This window comes from Delphinus delphis, chromosome 17 (genome assembly GCF_949987515.2).
Source record: "Delphinus delphis chromosome 17, mDelDel1.2, whole genome shotgun sequence".
NCBI classification, from domain to species: domain Eukaryota; kingdom Metazoa; phylum Chordata; class Mammalia; order Artiodactyla; family Delphinidae; genus Delphinus; species Delphinus delphis.
This window is the reverse complement of record NC_082699.1, coordinates 80,083,110-80,100,771: the sequence shown is the minus strand read 5'-3', so window position 1 is coordinate 80,100,771 and position 17,662 is coordinate 80,083,110. Positions and strand designations below refer to the sequence as shown.

Here is a 17,662-nt window from a genome sequence, read left to right as displayed (position 1 = left end):
CCCAGATCTTCCTGTGGAGCCTGCGGGCCAGCGAGCTGACAGGCATGGCCTTCATCGACACACAGCTCTACATCCACCAGATGATCAGCGTCAAGAACTTCATCCTGGCCGCGGACGTCATGAAGAGCATCTCGCTGCTGCGCTACCAGGAGGAGAGCAAGACGCTGAGCCTCGTGTCCCGGGTACCGAGGGGCTGGGCTGCACGGCGGGTGGGTGAGTGCTGCCCCAGGCCCACCCTGACGTCCGTCCCTCCCCTCCCCTCCCCTCCCGTCCTTAGGACGCCAAACCCCTGGAAGTGTACAGCGTGGACTTCATGGTGGACAGTGCACAGCTGGGCTTCCTGGGTGAGCATGGGGGCTGGGGTCCCCGGGACGTCACTGGGGCTGGGGCTGACTGTGGGCTCTGTTCCCTAGTGTCCGACCGTGACCGCAACCTCATGGTCTACATGTACCTGCCAGAAGGTGAGTGCCCCCTCCACCCTCTCCTGGGCAGGGGGTCGGGCATGGGGCCGGGCAGGCAGTGACCTGAGGTCCCTCTGGCCCAGCCAAGGAGAGCTTCGGGGGCATGCGGCTGCTGCGCCGGGCGGACTTCCACGTGGGCGCCCACGTGAACACGTTCTGGAGGACCCCCTGCCGGGGGGCTGCTGAAGGCCCCAGCAAGAAGTCCGTTGTGTGGGAGAATAAGCACATCACGTGGTTTGGTGAGCGTGGGGCAGAGGGCGTTAAGGTGGCAGTGGGGTGTGGTGGGGGTCCACGGGGCTCACACCGTGTCCGTTCTAGCCACACTGGACGGTGGCATCGGCCTCCTGCTGCCCATGCAGGAGAAGACCTACCGGCGGCTGCTGATGCTGCAGAACGCACTGACCACCATGCTGCCCCACCACGCCGGCCTCAACCCGCGTGCCTTCCGGTGAGCCTGCCGCCCCCCCGCCCCCCTCCCACCACCCCGCATCTGTCCCGACTCTTCACTGCCTCCGTGCCTACCCCCAGGATGCTGCACGTGGACCGGCGCGTCCTGCAGAATGCGGTGCGCAATGTGCTGGATGGGGAGCTGCTCAACCGCTACCTGTACCTGAGCACCATGGAGCGCGGGGAGCTGGCCAAGAAGATTGGCACCACGCCCGACATTGTGAGCCGCCCGCCGCCCTGCCCCTCCACGTGCCCCCAGCCACCCCCCCCACCCCTGCCCTCACCCACCTCTCTCCCCACAGATCCTGGACGACCTGTTGGAGACGGACCGAGTCACTGCCCACTTCTAGACCCCTGGATACTGCCACTTTCCCCACCCCGCTTTTGTACAAAACACAAAGAAAAACATTTGTTGGATTTGAGAAGAGCATGTGGTCATTGCAGGCCCAACTCCAGGCCACAGTCACTCCAGTGCCCCCAGGTCTTTCTTAGGCGTCTGTGCCTTGGCCCTGGCCGGCCCCTCAGCCTGCAGTGGGGCGAGCTCTGTGGTCCTCCTGCCGGGGCTCCCTAGATCTCCAGGTACTCGTACAGCCCCTTGGTCTTGGGGATGAGGCCCAGGTGGACCAGGACTCGGACCAGGAGGGCAGTGATCCGCATCGACAGGGTCTCCAGCCTGGGGTGGGGGTATCAAAGGGTCGCAGGTTGGTGGGCGGGGGGTGGGCCCTGGCCAACCGCCCTTCGGACCCCGCGCGCCTGCTCACCTCAGGGCCACTTCAAACTTGAACGACTCCCAGATGACCCTGATGTGGCGCAGGAGGCTGGCACCATAGGTGTTCTGGCTCGTGGCGCCCGCCAGGCGGCTCCAGGCCCGGACTGCGCTGCAGAGACCACCGACCAACAGGCCGTCAGCCCCGCCTCCTGGCTCCGCCCCTCTTGCTGTGCGCACGCGCGGGGTAGGGTGGGGGTGGGCACCTCTTGGCCATGAGGAAGTAGCGGTCCACTGGGGCGCCCAGGGCGGTGTTGATGGCGCGCACGGTGTTGAGGTTGCGCAGCACGAGCAGCATGGACCGCGGCAGGGCCTTGAGCACGGCCATGACCTCCTCGAAGTGCTCCCGCGCCATGTCCTGCATGTAGGCCGCCTCCTCACGGCTCAGCAGGTGTGAGCGCCACAGCTGCCCCAGGCGCACAGGCCGCTGCATGAGCACCTCGGAGAACAGGAAGTAGTCTGGGGGGGCCTGAGCCAGGGCTGTGCCCCCTTCCCCGCCTCACACCCACCCCGGCCTCACCTTGCACCCCGAGCTCAGCCGCGTGCGCCTTCATGGCAGCCTCGTCCCTCAGAATGACGGCCCGCCACAGCTGGCACAGGGCTGACCGATCCCTGGGGGGGCCCAGCAATGAGCGGCGGGGGGGGGGGAGGCCGGCCTGCAGGGCGGGGTGTGCCCACCCAGCCCCCGCACCCCCAGCTTACTTCTCATCCAGGAACTGGTACAGCCCGTGGTCCAGCAGCACCAGCTGTCCCTTCCCATCAGGGCCTTTCCGCACCAGGACTAGGAACAGGGCGCGCCGTCTCACACCGGCGCACCCTGACCCCAGACCCGACTCCCACCCCCTGCGGCCTTTGCCTACCATTGCCAGGGTGGGGGTCGGAGTGGACGAAGCCTGTGTAAAATATCTGCTCGGCAAAGGCCTGGATCAGTTTCTCCGCGACCTGGGGACAGGCCAGGCCACAGGCCATCGTTCTGGGCCCACGGCACACGCACCCTCCCCCGCCCCGGCCCGCAGCACTCACGTCCCGCACTGCCAGCCCCATGGTCTTGATGGCCTCCACGTCGTTGACCTTGCAGCCCTCACAGAACTCCGCAGTCAGCACGCGCTGGGAGAGGACAGGTGCCTCAGCTCGGCAGGCCTGCACACCCCCGCCCAGGAGGGGACCCAGCCCACCTTGCCGGACACGTCCCAGTGCACGCGTGGCACCACGACATAGTGGAAGTGCTGCAGCTCCCGTGCACAGCGCTCGGCATTGCGGCCCTCGTTCTCAAAGTCCAGTTCCTGGGCCAGGGTCCCCTTCAGGTCCTGGGGGCCACATGGGCAGCTGGAGGTCCAGGTCAGGAGGCGGCCCACCCCCGGCCCCCTCGGGCCCCCACGGTTACCTGGAGGACCCAGCTGAAGCCGAAGCTGGGGTGCATGAGCTCAACGAGCCGCAGCAGGAGCTCCAGGGTGTGGATGTCGCCGTCGAAGCGGTCCCGCAGGTCGATGTACTGCACCTGCACGGGAGGCTGCAGGGAGGACTGGCCACCGGCGCCCGGATGCCCCCCGCGGCGCCCCGCGGGGGCCCCGCGTACCTTCACGGCCACCACGGTGCCGTCGTGCAGCCTGGCGCGGTGCACCTGGGCCAGGCTCGCTGCTGCGATGGGCTGGTAGTCAAACTCCTGGAAGAGCTCGTGGGGCGGGGCCCGGAAGTCTTCGAGGAACAGCTCATCCACCTGGCAGGACAGCGGGGTGGGGCGGGGGGCATGGCTCGGAGCAGTCCGCGGCCGCTTCCTGCCTCCACGCTCCCGCGAGAAGGGCTCACCTCCCGGAAGCCCCGCGTGAGAGCCCTGTCCTCCAGCACCCGCAGTGTCTTGATGTACTCGGGGGGCAGCAGGTGGTTGAAGGAGCACAGCCCCTGGCCCAGCTTCACGTAGAGGCCCCCGTTGCTGATGGCCCCAGCCACCAGGGCGTCAGCCGCCCGCTGGTGACACGCAGACATCACCTCCAAGTACCCCGGGCTGTTCTGACCACAGGTATAGAGGGAAGGGATGGGGGCGGGCGGGCACCTCCACCTGGGCACCCCCATCCCCGCAGGCCGCAGGCCAGGACCAGCCAGGCCAGGACGCAGGAACAAACCTCCTCCACCCCTCGCAGGACGACATTTGTGCACCACCAGTAGTCCAGGGAGATCTGCAGGCCGACCCTCAAAGACCTGTGGGCACAGGCTGCCCTCAGCCCCAGCGGGCACTCGCCTCAGATCCCCGCCAGCACCCCGGACCGCTGTGAGCACCTGGCGGGGCTGCTGGGCCCTCGGGACTGCGTGGCCAGCAGGTCAGTCTCAGCCGCTGGGCTGTGGACTGGGCGTCCTGCATCCACACCACCCCTCAGCCCCTGAACGTGCACCCAGGGGCGCCTGGGATGGGAACGGAGGCCTCGGGCCCTAACAAGCGGGCGTGCTCTGTTCATCCTTTGATAACACTTGTTACACAAGAAAATCCATCCACGAGCCAGCACAGCTGCAATGGCTGCTCCGTCTGTGGACATGCCCTCGCTCAGGCCCCCCTGGCACCACTGGTCCTGTCTCCTCTGCACTCCGACTGGAGTGGACAGGAGCCCCTGGGGCTCAAACCCCAGAGCTGGGGCCTGCTCTCCCGGCTGAGGGCACAGCCCTGGGAAGTCCCGCAGGCCCAGGCCTTCTGGTGTGGGCAGGGGTCCTCGCTCACTCCCACGCCCCAGGCTACGGACAAGGCGGCCCTGGGTCTGGAGAAGGGAGGATCCAGGACCAGAACCCAGGCCTCCAGTGCCGCAGACCCCAGCCCCTCAAACCGTCACGAGCAGGGTGTGGGGCTCCTGCTTCTCGGGGCCCCGGTGCAGGCCAAGCCTCCGCCCGCCCCAGCATATCCTGTTCCAGCCCCTCCGCCGCGAGGGGCCAGGATGAAAAGGTGGGAAGGAAGAGGCTGCCGGATCCTGCACAGGCTTCCTGCCCTCCCAGCAGCTGTAGGGACCGGTGTCTTAGAGCAATGAGGCCAGCCCAGACTGAGTGCCACGAACCGGGTCTGTCCCACCCACCCCAGCCTGACACAGGAAGCAAACAGGGCTGTCTGTGTGAGGCAGGGTGAGCAAGGAGACAGGATTTCTCTGAGCACCCTGAGACCCAAAGAGGAGCTGCCCTCCTTCCTGAACAATTCGTCCAAAAGCTAATGCAAGGTCTGCACAGGAGTGAGGGTAGGGGTGCAGGTGAGGGCAGTGGGGTGATGGCTATACTCGGGGTGGCCTAGCTAACAGGTCAGTAAATTAGGGACAAGGGGAGCCGGGCTTCTCCCAGTTGGAGAAGGACTTACAGACACAGAAAGGGAGAAAACCAGAATGACCCGTGTGGGAAATGGAAGAGCGGGTTTGCCGTCGACGGCTGCCCACAGAAGCAAACATATGGCCCTGGGCGTGTGTGCTCACAGCCACACACGCACGCACACCCGCAGCCCCTGTCCATGGAGGAGCCTGGGGCAGACAGCCCAGAGTGGCGAGCACACCGGCAACCTCACCGTGGCCCCCGAGCCCCTGCTCCATCCCGAAGAACCATCGGGAGACTGGCTGCTTCCAAGGCTGAGCCTGGAGTGACTGTGCTGCCAGCTGGAGTAAAATGCTCAAAGGACGGAGGGCATTGGAAGGGTTCCGAGATGCTATTGATAAAAGCCAGACTCACCAGCTCTGCTGTATGTTTGAAACAATTTACAGTCAGATGCTGGAGATTAAAAGAGAAGGGTCAGGGGCTTCCCTGGTGGCTCAGCGGTTAAGAATCCGCGGGCCAATGCAGGGGACACAGGTTTGAGCCCTGGTCTGGGAAGATCCCACATGCCGCAGAGCGACTAAGCCCGTGCGCCACAACTACTGAGCCTGCGCTCTAGAGCCCGTGAGCCACAATTACTGAGCCCGCGTGCTGCAACTACTGAACCCACGTGCCTAGAGCCCATGCTCCACAACAAGAGAAGCCACTGCAATGAGAAGCCCGCACAGCGCAACGAAGAGTAGCCCCTGCTTGCCGCAACTATAGAAAAGCCCGCGCACAGCAACGAAGACCCAACACAGCCAAAAATAAATAAATAATTTTTTTTTTTTTAAAGAGAGAAGGGTGAGGGGGACTTCCCTGGTGCTGCAGCGGTTAAGACTCCGTGCTCCCAATGCGGGGGGCCCGGGTTCCATCCCTGGTCAGGGAACTAGATCCTGCATGCATGCCACAGCTAAGAGTCTGCGTGCCGCAACTAAAGATCCTGTGTGCTGCAACTAAGACCCGGTGCAGCCTAAATAAATATTTAAAAAAAAAAAAGTGAGAGAAGGGTCCCAAAAGCCAGGTGGAGGGGCTCCTCCTATGAGCCAAACCCAGTCTCAGCAACTACACAGCACTGATGCTGAGTGAGAGCAGCCCTCGGAGTAAAATGTCCCCGTCCAGACTGACGCAAGCAAGAGGAAGGAACACGTGGGAGGACAGAGTTTTCCCTTCTGGTGGAACACAAGCCCTCAGGGTGGATGGGACGGCTGAGAGGTAGGAATGAGCTCACCCGAGAAGTACTGGGGACGTTAAACTAGCGACGGAGGGGCAAGGGGCACAGGCACCCACATCAAAGGACAAGGGAAGCAAAGAGCGAAACAATGGGACAAACTGGGAGTAAACATCAGACAAACCCACATCAGGGCTCGGCAAAATTTTTCTTGAAAACGTTAGACAATAAATACTTTGGGCCCTAGGGGCAGCCTCAGGAGGGTGAGGGGGGCGTGGCTGCCGCTCCAAGGAGCTCTATTTATAGAACAGGCAGCACCTCCGACCCTTGTATTTGGCACAGGGCCAGAGTCTGCTGACCCCTGTTGTACAATATTATGGCCTATCTGCCCACAAACATGTCAAGGTCATCATGTGACGAAGAATTAACGTTACCCAGCTCCTGGGAGGTGCCTCTAAACCCATGAGATTTCCTGAGTGACGGCAGCATCGGAGCCGCATAACAGCCTTGACGGTTCACACCAGGGAGGGGCTCTGCCAGCCAGAAAGGACAACCACGGGATTAGAGTTCAGGGTCTTCAATCAATCAGGGCTATGAGATGAAACTCTGGACGCCAAAGCTTGGGGGTGACCCACGTGTACTGTCAGAGGGGGATGAGAGGCGGGGGATGTGTCAGAGGACATGAAGTTCTGAGGCTAGGACCCTCCCAGACCTCACCTCACCCTGGGCATCTCTTCCTTTTGCTGATTCCAACTTTATCTTTCTGCTAAGATAACACCATAATCGTAAGTACAGTATCTCCTGAGTTGTCCTAGGGAACTATCAAAACTGAGGGAGTCTGTGGGGACCCCCCCAATTTGTAGCCAGTGGTTTGAGGTGAGGGAACCCATGGGGACGCGGGAACCTGCAGCTGGTGTCAGACGCCCTGGGCAAGTGGGGGTCTGGGGGGCCATGCCCTGACCTCGAGTTTGGCCATGAGAGCTGAGGAGACAATTAGGACTCTTCCAGACTGGAGACTGACATGGGCCCAGGTGGGGTCCTGGGGCTGAAAAGGTTGTTACTGGGGCACCTGGTAACACAGGGTCTGAGGGTTAGAGGGTCACAATGTGTCAGCTTCCCGATTGTGGCTGTGGAGGAGAATGTCCTTGTTTAGGAAATAACTCAAGGTTTCAGGGGTAATGGGGCATGTTGACAACTTATTTGTCAATGTTTCAAAAAGAAAAAAGTTCTTTTATGTTATCAGTCCAACTTCTTTGGACATTTGAAATTGTGTCAAAAAAAAGCCCACAGGATTTTTAAAAGTTAAAATTAAGTAAGGGGTGGGGGCAGAAATGGACCCCGATGCCACCCTCCACCACCCCAGCCCCTGTGAGTGAGCCTGGGCGTGTGTGGTACATTCTGGTCTCCCCTCCCACAACAGGATGAGCCCCGCTGCCCTTGGGCGAGCTGGTCCTGAATTACTCACCACCCACGCTCCTTCCTTGGGCTCCTGCACGTACGTTGCCCTGTTACCCAGGACGCGCTGTGGGCCCCGAGGTCTCCAGAGGCCCCGTGGTCACCCTGCGCCCAGCCAGGGGTGCTCCATCAGGCCTGCCTGTCCTGGCAACTGTTAGGGCTGAGAGCTGACGAGACCGCACAGATTGTTGGGAAAATAGCTCTAGCTCAGCCTCTGAAAGCAAGCTGTAAAAATACCCTTTTCAGGGGGGAAGTGGAGAAGGCAGGGGTATCTGACGCTGGGAACAGCAGCGCATGCGCAGCAGCAGAAGGTGAGACGGCCCAGACCTGCTCAGTGTGATCTTCAGAACCAGGCTGCTCGGGGACAGTCCCCACCGGTCCTGTGCGGTCCCTCCTGGTGGAAAGCCACAGGAGAGCCAACCCCAGGCTCTGCCCTCATCAATCTCTAGGCTGTGGAGACTGGGAAACCCTGCAGGACACAGAGGCCACTGCCTAGAACCTGCCCAGGAGGGCCACTGGGAGCTCCAGGCAAACCCATCAAACAACCACCCTGGAAGACGGCGTGGGTGCAGCCGCTGCCAGCGAGCTGAGGACAGAAGGCCTGGTTTCATCCCGAAGATGGAATGAGGTAAAGCGTTTGGCCATCTGCCCACCTATGGCTGCCACTGGGGTAAATTTCAGCAAAGCTCCGGCCAAGTGCCCCAAGTCCTTGGCACCCTGAGCCTGCCCTGGGAAACCGACCCAGGCTCCCAAAGGGCAGCAGGAGCTCAGAGCCGGCAGAGCAGGACACTTGCAGCGGCCTCCTCGACCAAGGTCTCATGTGAGCCCCCTCCCCAGGCAATCGTGCACCCCCAGTCCAACCATGGGTTTGGGTAAGCTGAAGTTTCACTCAATGCCAAGAACTAGCTCTCAAGACCCTGTGGCTGTAGGAATTCCTGGATCTGACTGGAGCAGGAATGCCTGCCCAAGCTGCTCCAATGGGAAGACCGCCCCACACCCCCAGAATCCTGCCCCGGGAGACACAGGAGTATGAGAGACCCTTCTGCTTAAGGCGCCCTGGACGCCAATGACCAACAAGGCCCGTCACTAGTCCAGGACACCGGGAGTGGAGGCGAGAGGCAGTCCTCCCCTGTGAGCCCCCCCTGTGAGCCCCAAACTCTCCGTCTGGATATGCCAACTCTCCTTGGGAGTGGTGGGCAGCCCGAAGGGAGATGAGGCTGCGGAGGCCGTGCCCAGCGTGGATGGTGTGGGCCCCGCAGCGCTCGGCTGCCCCACCGGGCAGCACAAGAGATCCCTGGAAGGCAGCTTCAGAGTTCCCAGCAAAACCCTGCTGCCCCTCCCAACCCCCGCACAAGGCCCCGCACGCCTGAGGACGGGACGCAGTGGGGAGAAGCCGCCACCTTGCCGGCCCCCTACCTGCTGAAGCGCCCAATGCCGTCCACCATGAGCCGCATCCGCCTCCTCTCCTGTGGCTCAGCCATGAGGTACCTCGCCCCGAGGAGCAGGGGCACCCCCAGCACCGTGGCGGAGAGTGCCTTCTTCCACAGGGGCTGCGGTCTCGAGGGCCTGGAAGACGACAGGCGCACGGCCTGGGTTACTTCCCGTCTGCCCCGGCCCCTCCGGCCTTGGCTCTCCGGGCCCAGCCCACAGCCGCTGCAGCCTCACCAGGACCTCGGCAGGCAGCACCGACTCCGGACGCCTGTGTGGTCACCGCAGTGCTCTCTGACCTCCGGGTCCGAGCCACCTCGCCTGAGCCCCACAGCCCCCCAGACCCCAGGGCTCCAAGCGGGCTCCATCCTGCCCGCTGCCCACTCGGCCCTCCAACCCCTTGCTCCCGCTCTCGCTCTGGCCCGCCCTCCCCCACTCTCTGAGCCCACAGCTCTGGCCGAGGCCCAGGCCAGGACCCTGGCGGTGGGGCGGCCAGCGCACCGCACGTGGGAGCAGGTGCGTCCCGTCTTGCGGGTGGCGTAGAGAAGGCACGGCCCCGCAACGGAGGTCGCCCCTCCTGATGAGGGGCACGTGCCCTGGAGGGTGCCCGTGGCCAACTCACCACCTTGCAGGCGGTGCCCCGAGGTTTCTCCTGAAGAAGGCAGTGGGGGATGGCCAGGGCTTCAGCCTGCCCTGCAGCAGGGCCGAGTGGAAGTGGCAGAGCTGGGACTGCGAAGTCAGCAGAGGGCACAGGGTTGGCGGCGGGAACATGCCCCCCCGGCCTTACACAGGCAGGGACCACCCCCCACCCCCCGCCCCAGACACGTCACTGAAGAGCACTGGTGCTTCCTGGGCGCTCGCGTGTCTGACGCGGGGAGGCAGAGGCTCCGCCGGGTTAAGAGCAAGGCTCTTAGGGAAGGGAAGGCTACGTGCATCTGCGCATGGGGCGTCCTCCTCGGAAGCCCCTCCACAGGCCACTGGAAACGCCCCTCGGTCCCTGCCCCTAACACTCTGCTGGGCCCCGAGAGCCCTCGTTTCCTATTTCCCGCTGCGGAGACCAGCGGCCTCCCAAGGAAGGGTCGAGAATGCTTCACCACACGATCAGAAAGGAGGCAGGGGGCCTCGGGGTGGCGCCTGCTCCGAAAGCCAACGAGGGCACAAGGAACCTGTGCTTGCTGAGCCCCCAGCGGCCAGACCCGGAAAGCTTCTGCCCGGAGGAGGGAGGGACAGGTAGAGAAGCCAAGTGCCAGGGAGACAGGCCAACATGCTGCGCTGTCTCAGGGGCCACGGAAGAAACATCGCGGCTCCTCGACCCTCACTGGCAGCCTTGGTCTCCCAATCCTATTTGAATAAGACCTTAAAGAGTGCCTCAACCACAGACTCCCCACCTCTAAATTCTCAGTTTTTAGGGAAAAAAAAGACTGTGCAAAGTAAGTCATAGCCCGCAACACAGCCGTTAACGCTATTATCGTGAACATTAGTATTATTATTATGGGCCAAGTAGGGAACTGACTTTCCAATCACTTTCTGGCCAAAGCACACAGCCCTGAAGGCGATTTCGAGGATGCAGAACAACACAAAAGTCAAAGGAAAAGGTCCATGACCTGCCGTCCCAAGAGGAGACAAGACAGGAAGTTCCACCCCATAAGGCCACACACAGCAAGGGCAGATCCTCAAGGAAAGTCCCGCAAAGGCAAGAGAGGCAGTGGCGGGTGGACTCGGGCATGCAGAGCCCCAGGCCTTCCATGCCAGAGGGCGGCCCAGCCTGCCGTCCACCCCGCTGCCCCCCTACCTGGCCCACACGACCTGACCTGGCCTGGGGCATGGCACACACAGCGGCTGCAGGCTGGGACCCCAGTCACCTCCCACCCCACAGATGACAAGGGTTTGTGGCACCAGCAGGCGTGGGGGGCGCTCCACACCGGGCCTCCCCCTCAGGCAGCCCTGCCTGGCTGCCCGGCGCTGCCTGCTCTCTGCGAGGTGTCCAGACCCCTCCCTGTACCCCACACACCCACCAAACACACCCTGCCCGTGAGGGGCCACGTGCAGGCAGAACGCTCCTGCCCGCATCCCTGCTGCCCTCCTCTGGCTCTGGCCCCGTCTCCGGCAGGCCCGCCTTCCCCCACTCTCTGAGCCCACAGCCCTGGCTGTGTCCCAGGCCAGACCCTAGCGGTGGGGCCCGCGCGCCGCACGCAGGGGCAGCACCAGGCGAGGGGGCGTCAGGGACCCTGCGGCCTGGCAGCAAGTGGGTCTTCCACCCGGACACTGGGGGGCATTGCTGGGGAGGAGACAGGCCCGTGCGGCTTGTGACTGGAGAACATGTGTGGTCAGAGGTGGGGAGGGGCGCCCAGACAGAAAAGGGTGGGCAGTAAAGTGAGCTGTAGCGGGGGCCGGGGGGTGGGGGCAGGGGTGTCCCAGGGTTTTCATGCAGGGAGGGGGCGTACGCTGGAGTGGTCAGCCTGGGAGGGGGCTGGAGCCCGAGGCGGAGCTGTGGCCTGGGGGCGGGGGTGCAGGGTGGGGTAGGTTCAGGGCCAGCGTGAGGAACCAGGCAAGACGGCCGAGGCCGGGACGCCCCGCACACCAGCTGCCTGCTCCTCTGGCCAGCGAGCGTTCTGCTGCGATTCTGGTCTCAGCGAGATCACAAGCCCACGGAATCAGAAATGACAACAGCCAGCAGCTGCCAGCCCTGGGGCTCCTCGTCCTTATCAGTGACCCCGAGAATTCCCGAGCCTGGGGTGTCTCTAAACAGCAGCCCGGCCTCACCAGAAAGCCATTAGCATCCATGCATTGGGAACCACTGGTGCCCGGCACCGGCATTTATCAGTTTTCTCTACTTCTGTAAATATCTGCAATTTTTCCTTACAAGTTAAAAAAAAAAGTCACGAGAAAAAACGTGGGATGACTTTGCACCAAGTGCAAAGCATGAACCCTGACTAAACCTCAATCTTAAAGAAAGCACCTATGAAACATTTGAGGGACCCCAGACACAAGGGAGCACAAAAATTACGATGTTTAGGCATGACGGTCGCTGCGGCTACATAACACCCTTGCTTAGGGGATGCACACTGAAGTGTTCAGAGATTATGTGTCCAAATGTCTGTGACTTACTTTCAAATGATCCAACAACAACAAAATATATACTTTCATATAGAAATAGACCCACTAGGGCGAGATGTTAATAATGGGTAGATCTAGGTGGTGGCATCTGGATAATTAACTCTCTGGGACCACGCTGTCAGCTTGTCCCTATGTGTAAATGTTTTCATGATCAAAGGTGCAATGCATCTGCTATACTCTCAGAGTCCTATCAGGAAGGCGGCATGTGGAAGGCGAGGTAGCTGGTACAGGACAGGCAGACCTGGCACTGTCTGGAGACACTCCTAGTTGTCACAACTTGGGGGAGGGGTGCTCCTGGCATGTAGGGGGTAGAGGCCAGGGACACCACTCAACACCAGACACTGGAAGGCCCCATCCCAGAGACTCAAGTAGAACCTAGAGCCAGACTTCTGGGGCTGGAGCTGGAATCTGGGCTCCAGCACTTACCAGTCATGCAGCGTGGGTAAGTGCCTTCCCTCTGTGCCTCAGTTGCCCTGTCTGTAAGGTGGGGACTGCTGTACTGCTGAAGTGAGGGTGAGTGAGCTGACATCTGCAAAGCCCTCGAGCAATGTCCAGCCCAGCGTGCAGGGCAGGCGGAGGCACACGCTGAAGCTACCTGCCGCTAGGCCCTCCTCACTGCACTAAGCTGCCCGCTGGTCCCCAATGCCCTAACCCTCCTCCCAACAACCCTGCCCCCCTTGCTCTGCAGACCACCCCACCTAACAAGAAGGACATATTTGCTGGGTTGAACTAAACTATTTATATTGTATTTATTTATTTGGTTGCACCAGGTCTTAGTTGCAGAAGGTCGGTTCCTTAGTTGCAGCTCCAGGGCTCCTTAGTTGTGGCATGCATATGGGATCTAGTCCCCTGACCAGGGATCGAACCCAGGCCCCCTGCATTCGGAGCGCGGAGTTTTATTCACTGCGCCACCAGGGAAGTCCAACTATTTATATTGAAAGATCGTCAGCTGCCCCCTGCTTTTTCAGAAGGAAAAAAGGGTTTGTTTAGCCCAGAAGAGAGACTACAGATCCTCCTCGACTTACGATGGGGTTAGGGTTAGGGTCAGACCCACTATAAGCTGCGAACATCGTAAGTCGAAAATGCATTTAATACACTGAACCTAACGAACGTCACAGCTGAGACTGGCCTTCCTGAAACGTGCTCACAACACTCACGTTAGCCTACAAGTGGGCGAAACCATCTAGCACAAAGCCTGTTTTATACTAAAATGTGGACTATCTCATGTAATTGATTGCAAGTGAATATAGAACGGCTGTCAGGGCACCGCTGTGCACCCTTGTGACCTCGGGGCTGCTGGGGAGCTGCGGCTGCCACTGCCCAGCATCAGGAGAGAGTATCCACCCTGCATCGCTGGTCCAGGAAAAGATCAAAATTCAAAATTCGAAGCATGGTTTCCACTGAATGTGTATCACTTTTGCAGCATCATAAAGTTGAAAAATCGTAAGTCAAACCATCATGAGTCAGGGACCAACTTATGAAAAGCCTGGAGTAGATTATACACAGATATGAGGAAATGCTCAGCTACTGGAGTGGACGGGCAGCAGAGTGGGCCTCGCTGCAAAGTCCCATGGGGACTGCACCCTGAGACAGAGAAGGAAAATGGCCAAAGCTGATTGATAATGATTACATTCAGAAGGAAAGAAAGGACAGGTCCACGAGTTATTCTAGCCAACGTGCCAACCACCTGGAGGGGCAGAGTCAAGAGGCTGCGGGCGCCAACGCTGAGGTGAGGGCTGGCAGGGGCTGTCACTCCCAGAACCCGGGCACAGCTGCTCCAAGACCACGGCTGGACCCAGCATCACACCTCCTCCCCCAGAGGCCCCGCACACGTGCTCTGCGTATGTCTGACTTAGAAGCAGCGGAAGACTGCGCGCGAGGAGGGCGCCCCTGAGAGAGGGCTCACCCTCCAAGCCCTGCCACCTGGGGAAAGACCAGAGTCCATCAGGGAGACCCTGAGGGGCACACGGTGAGGACACCCCAGAGGAGAAGTGTGTGCAGCCCCAGCCGGTTTTCTGGTGACCCCAGTGGAAAGGCACAGAACTCAGCACCCTCGTGCTGACGGGGTGCCGTGGAGTCGGGCAGAGCCCACGAGGGCCGAGCGCTGCGCTGCAGCAACACAGGCCCAGCCCGCAAGCCTCACCAACCTTTACCCTCTGCCTGGGGGCGACTCCCCGCTGACACCTTGCCAGGCTGGAAAGGTGAAACATGGTAGAAATAAAGTACCTCGCTCAGGGTCTGACACCTAACAGGTGTTCAACAAAAGGTGGGCATTTCTGACGGTGGGACTTTCACACATATTTCCTCACGTGGTCCACAGCTGAAATGCCTGGTGAATCTGGGGGTGGAGCCCAAGTCAAACCGCTGCCCCAGTCGTCACCCTTTCCTTCCCCAGGTGGCAGGTCCTGACAGCCACAGGGCGGAGCACACTGTCCCCCTGAGCCATTAGTAGGAAGGGTCTGGTGAGGAAAAGTCAAGTCACCTAACTGACAAATAAGTTGACACATCACGACCATGTTAAAACCTACAGTTCTTTTACAGGCGGATGCTGAACCTGAATCATCTAAGGCACGAGGCCCCCGCTGCGCCCGCAGCCTCCTAACCACTATCCTCCACCAGCAGGGCTCTGGTAGCGAAGCTGAGGACCAGCGTCCACAGCCTCCGAACACACGGCCGACGCAGAGGGGGCACGGCCAGAAAAGTAACCGCCCCTGACCACAGTCCCCGTAACAGTTTTCTGTTGTCTTCTGAGAAGCCACCACTGCAGCAGGAGCTCTGGCTGCAGCTCATCACTCCCAGCACTGACTCCTCACTCACTCTCCCGGGATAAACATCCCTCTGGCAGACCTTGGAGAGCCGCGCAGAGCCTGGCCAGGCCTGCTCCCCAGGCTGCCCTTCTGCCTAGAAGGCCCTTCCCCCACCCTGATTCACCACGGTTACCATCCCCCCCATCCCTCTCCCACTGTCCTTATCACACAGGACTGTGCCTGGTAGTTCGCGGTCTTTCTCCCCACCAGCCTGAGGAGGGCCCACCAGTCAATCATCTCTGTACTTCGACTAGCCCTGTGCTTTCTAAGATAAAGCAGGAACTCCACGAATGCTCGCCGAACTAAGATAAACGGTGAATGAGCCAGAACCCCACATGGCCCAAGCGAGGATGTCACTGAGCAACAGGGCGAAGGCCACGGTCAGGCGAGAGACAGCCCCAGCCCCGACCACAGCCTGGCCCTGGGCCGGCCTCCAAGGATGAGGCCTCCTGCTGACGACGCCAGAGTGCCCACAGGGCCCCCAGTGTGCCTGGCTCATTCCAGCCGCGGTGCCCAGCGACTCCCCAAATGTCCCCATCACAGGGGAGACATCCCTGGAGCCCAACGAGGTCACGTAGCTATAAATGTGGGGCAGAGCCCGCAGCCAGACCTTCCAAGAACCAGTCCGGCACAGTTTCCACCACATCACATGTAACCCAACCATACCCAGAGCTCAGGCACCAGAGCGTGGCAGGAAACATGTATAGAGAGGGCTGTGCGTCCCCAGGCACATCCCCGCACACGTGCCTTCTCACCAGGGTGACCACGCCCGCGGCTATCCTGGGGCGGTCCTGGCTTATAGGGGTTGTCCCAGCACCCCTCTCACTCCAAAAGCCTCCCAGCTGGGACGAGATGAGATGGGCCTCCTCTACCCCAGCCTCTAGCGCTTTCAAGAGTGCCTGAACAGTCGGTCAGCAGAAACGGAGTGCCCATCTGGAACTCAGCTAACCATCTACAAAGTAGCAGAAAGAGCTTGAGTAGTAACACGGACAGCTACTACCACCCTCACAAGCTCTGTGTGTACCGTAACACAGCGCTCGTGTTTCAGGCACAAGCTGAGCTGTCTGCTTTCCTAACACACCATTGATTAGACACAGCAGATTAGAAGGAAGATGAAAGGTCGCTGCAGGATAAACCAGCCCCCAGCGGTAAGAAGCAGCTGCTGAGTCTCATGAGGCCTGAAACAGAGAAACTACAAAGAGGTGACAAGAACCTGGGCACTTTAATGGTGAGGTCAACAGCCCTGCGCCCACGCCAGCAGAGGAAGCCAAAGCGCAGAAACGTTCTCATGGTTAGGAAGAGAGACTGGAATCTGGGCCCAGAAGAGGTGTGGAGATGACCATGAATGCCCTGTCCTTTCCTTTTCCAAGGGTCTGTGACCTTCTCAACACCAGTCAGGACTCAGAAGGCTACTGGGCCCCGCTCCACTTACTGGTCATGGGCATCTCCTCATCAGGGGCTAAAGCCGCCTGGAGGCTTGAGTGAACTGACTGTGTGAAGCAGCTTTATAAACTATAAAAAGATAAATAAACTATAAAAGACCAACTCAGTGTTTCTCTGCCTGACTCTCAGACTTACTCTCAGACTGCTTCACCATCTCAGCCCATAAAACACCCTTATGTAACGGAGCTGTTCACTGCAAGCCACAAAAGGTAATGGGCGTTTATTTGTATTAATACCTAAACCCACAAGGCTAGGCTTATTAGAAAAAGACAAGGTCTACAGAAAATTCCAATTTGAAACGCTGATGAGCCCCCCTCAGTCTCTTCAGCTCTAAACCAACCACAGGAAAAAAGGGCTAGATTCCTGGGGAGGGAGTGGCTAAGATCTGGGTCAATGACGATGACACCCGGTTTGAAAGGTGCTAATCCAAACTGCAGAAACGCGATAAAACGGGGAGGCCCGACCAGGAACAAAACTGGAAAGTCAGCTGCCACGTTCAGGATCAAAAGAAGCTTGAGCTAGGAGGGCAGCCCAGGGCCAGGCAGAAGCCTAGGAAGGCCTGAGAGGGGCTTTCGGAGACAGCGTGGGAGGAGGGGTGGCTCTGCGCCCCTCCCAGCCCCCAAAGTCCTCTGTCTCCCCAGAAGCAGGGGGGCAGCTGTCAGCCCAGGATGACCCAGGGCGTGGGGGTTGGTGACCAGGCGAAAAGGGTGCCCAAGGGAGCAGGCAGAAAGACAGACGGGGCATCCGGTCTGGGATTCTGGCAGAGTCTGCAGCAGCGACGGGTCCAAGGGAGACACGGGGCGGGAGGAGGGGTCAGGCGCTGGGCAGTGTCTCCCTGGGGAGGGGAGCCCGTGAGGGGACTAGAGGGTCATCCCTCGCGCGGTTGGAGAGGCCGCCTCTGAGACAAGGCTCCACCAGGGAGAACGTGCTTCTGAGAAGGGGGGCTGTGGGGTGCGTCGGGAAGGCAGCCTCTCCAGTGGGCCCCTAAGTGGCTCCCGGCATCTCCCCACAGGGCCTGGGGGCTGAAGCGGGGGCCCGAAGGACAGGACGCCTGAGGGCTGTGACGGGCTCCTCCTAGAGCCCTGAGGGTCCCTGTCGGGCGAGAGGACCTCTGGGGGCAGGGTCTCGGGGCCCTGCGGGTCCCGGCCGGGCCGCGGGAGGGGTGCGGGCGCGCGGGGGGCTCACAGGTCTCCACATCCTCGGGGCCGCAGCTCCGCTCCCGCCGGCCGCACGCTCGCGTCGCCGGCCCAGCAGTCCC

The 17,662-nt window shown here is 60.8% G+C and overlaps 2 protein-coding genes across 15 annotated transcripts in view; one reads left to right on the top strand and one right to left on the bottom strand.

Annotated features, from left to right (window-relative positions):
• CPSF1 (cleavage and polyadenylation specific factor 1) overlaps positions 1-1,479 on the top strand; it is a 15,493-nt gene extending 14,014 nt beyond the window's left edge. For 3 of the 4 annotated variants that reach the window (XM_059995303.1, XM_059995306.1, XM_059995304.1), the window contains 7 exons: positions 6-182; positions 278-344; positions 414-461; positions 545-700; positions 821-909; positions 990-1,128; positions 1,211-1,479. In XM_059995303.1, coding sequence (XP_059851286.1) covers positions 6-182; positions 278-344; positions 414-461; positions 545-700; positions 821-909; positions 990-1,128; positions 1,211-1,479 — 945 coding nt within the window. Of the gene's footprint in view, positions 1-5; positions 183-277; positions 345-413; positions 462-544; positions 701-779; positions 910-989; positions 1,129-1,210 lie in introns of all 4 variants that reach the window. The other variant, XM_059995307.1, reaches the window with a different exon arrangement.
• On the bottom strand, positions 1,444-17,662 carry ADCK5 (aarF domain containing kinase 5). Of its 11 annotated transcripts, XM_059995338.1 has the most exons (15): positions 17,590-17,647; positions 9,660-9,766; positions 9,026-9,175; positions 3,795-3,870; positions 3,481-3,681; positions 3,251-3,391; positions 3,059-3,172; positions 2,850-2,981; positions 2,698-2,781; positions 2,535-2,616; positions 2,377-2,455; positions 2,195-2,286; positions 1,881-2,133; positions 1,670-1,786; positions 1,444-1,581 (listed from the first exon to the last, which is right to left on the bottom strand). In XM_059995338.1, exons 1-15 carry the CDS (start codon positions 17,599-17,601, stop codon positions 1,476-1,478), a joined length of 1,746 nt encoding a protein of 581 aa, XP_059851321.1. In that variant the 5' UTR covers positions 17,602-17,647; the 3' UTR covers positions 1,444-1,475. The 11 variants fall into 11 exon arrangements, with proteins under 11 accessions (XP_059851321.1, XP_059851320.1, XP_059851322.1 ...); XM_059995337.1 differs by having other exon boundaries at positions 3,059-3,391; XM_059995339.1 differs by lacking the exon at positions 3,481-3,681 and having other exon boundaries at positions 3,059-3,391.

Excerpts from the sequence above, each read along its gene's own strand:
- ADCK5 (XM_059995337.1), bottom strand. Across the intron at positions 2,782-2,849 it reads ACTGGGACGTGTCCGGCAAG|CGCGTGCTGACTGCGGAGTT; the intron begins GTGGGCTGGGTC and ends GTCCTCTCCCAG. Across the intron at positions 2,287-2,376 it reads TACCAGTTCCTGGATGAGAA|GGATCGGTCAGCCCTGTGCC; the intron begins GTAAGCTGGGGG and ends GGGCCCCCCCAG.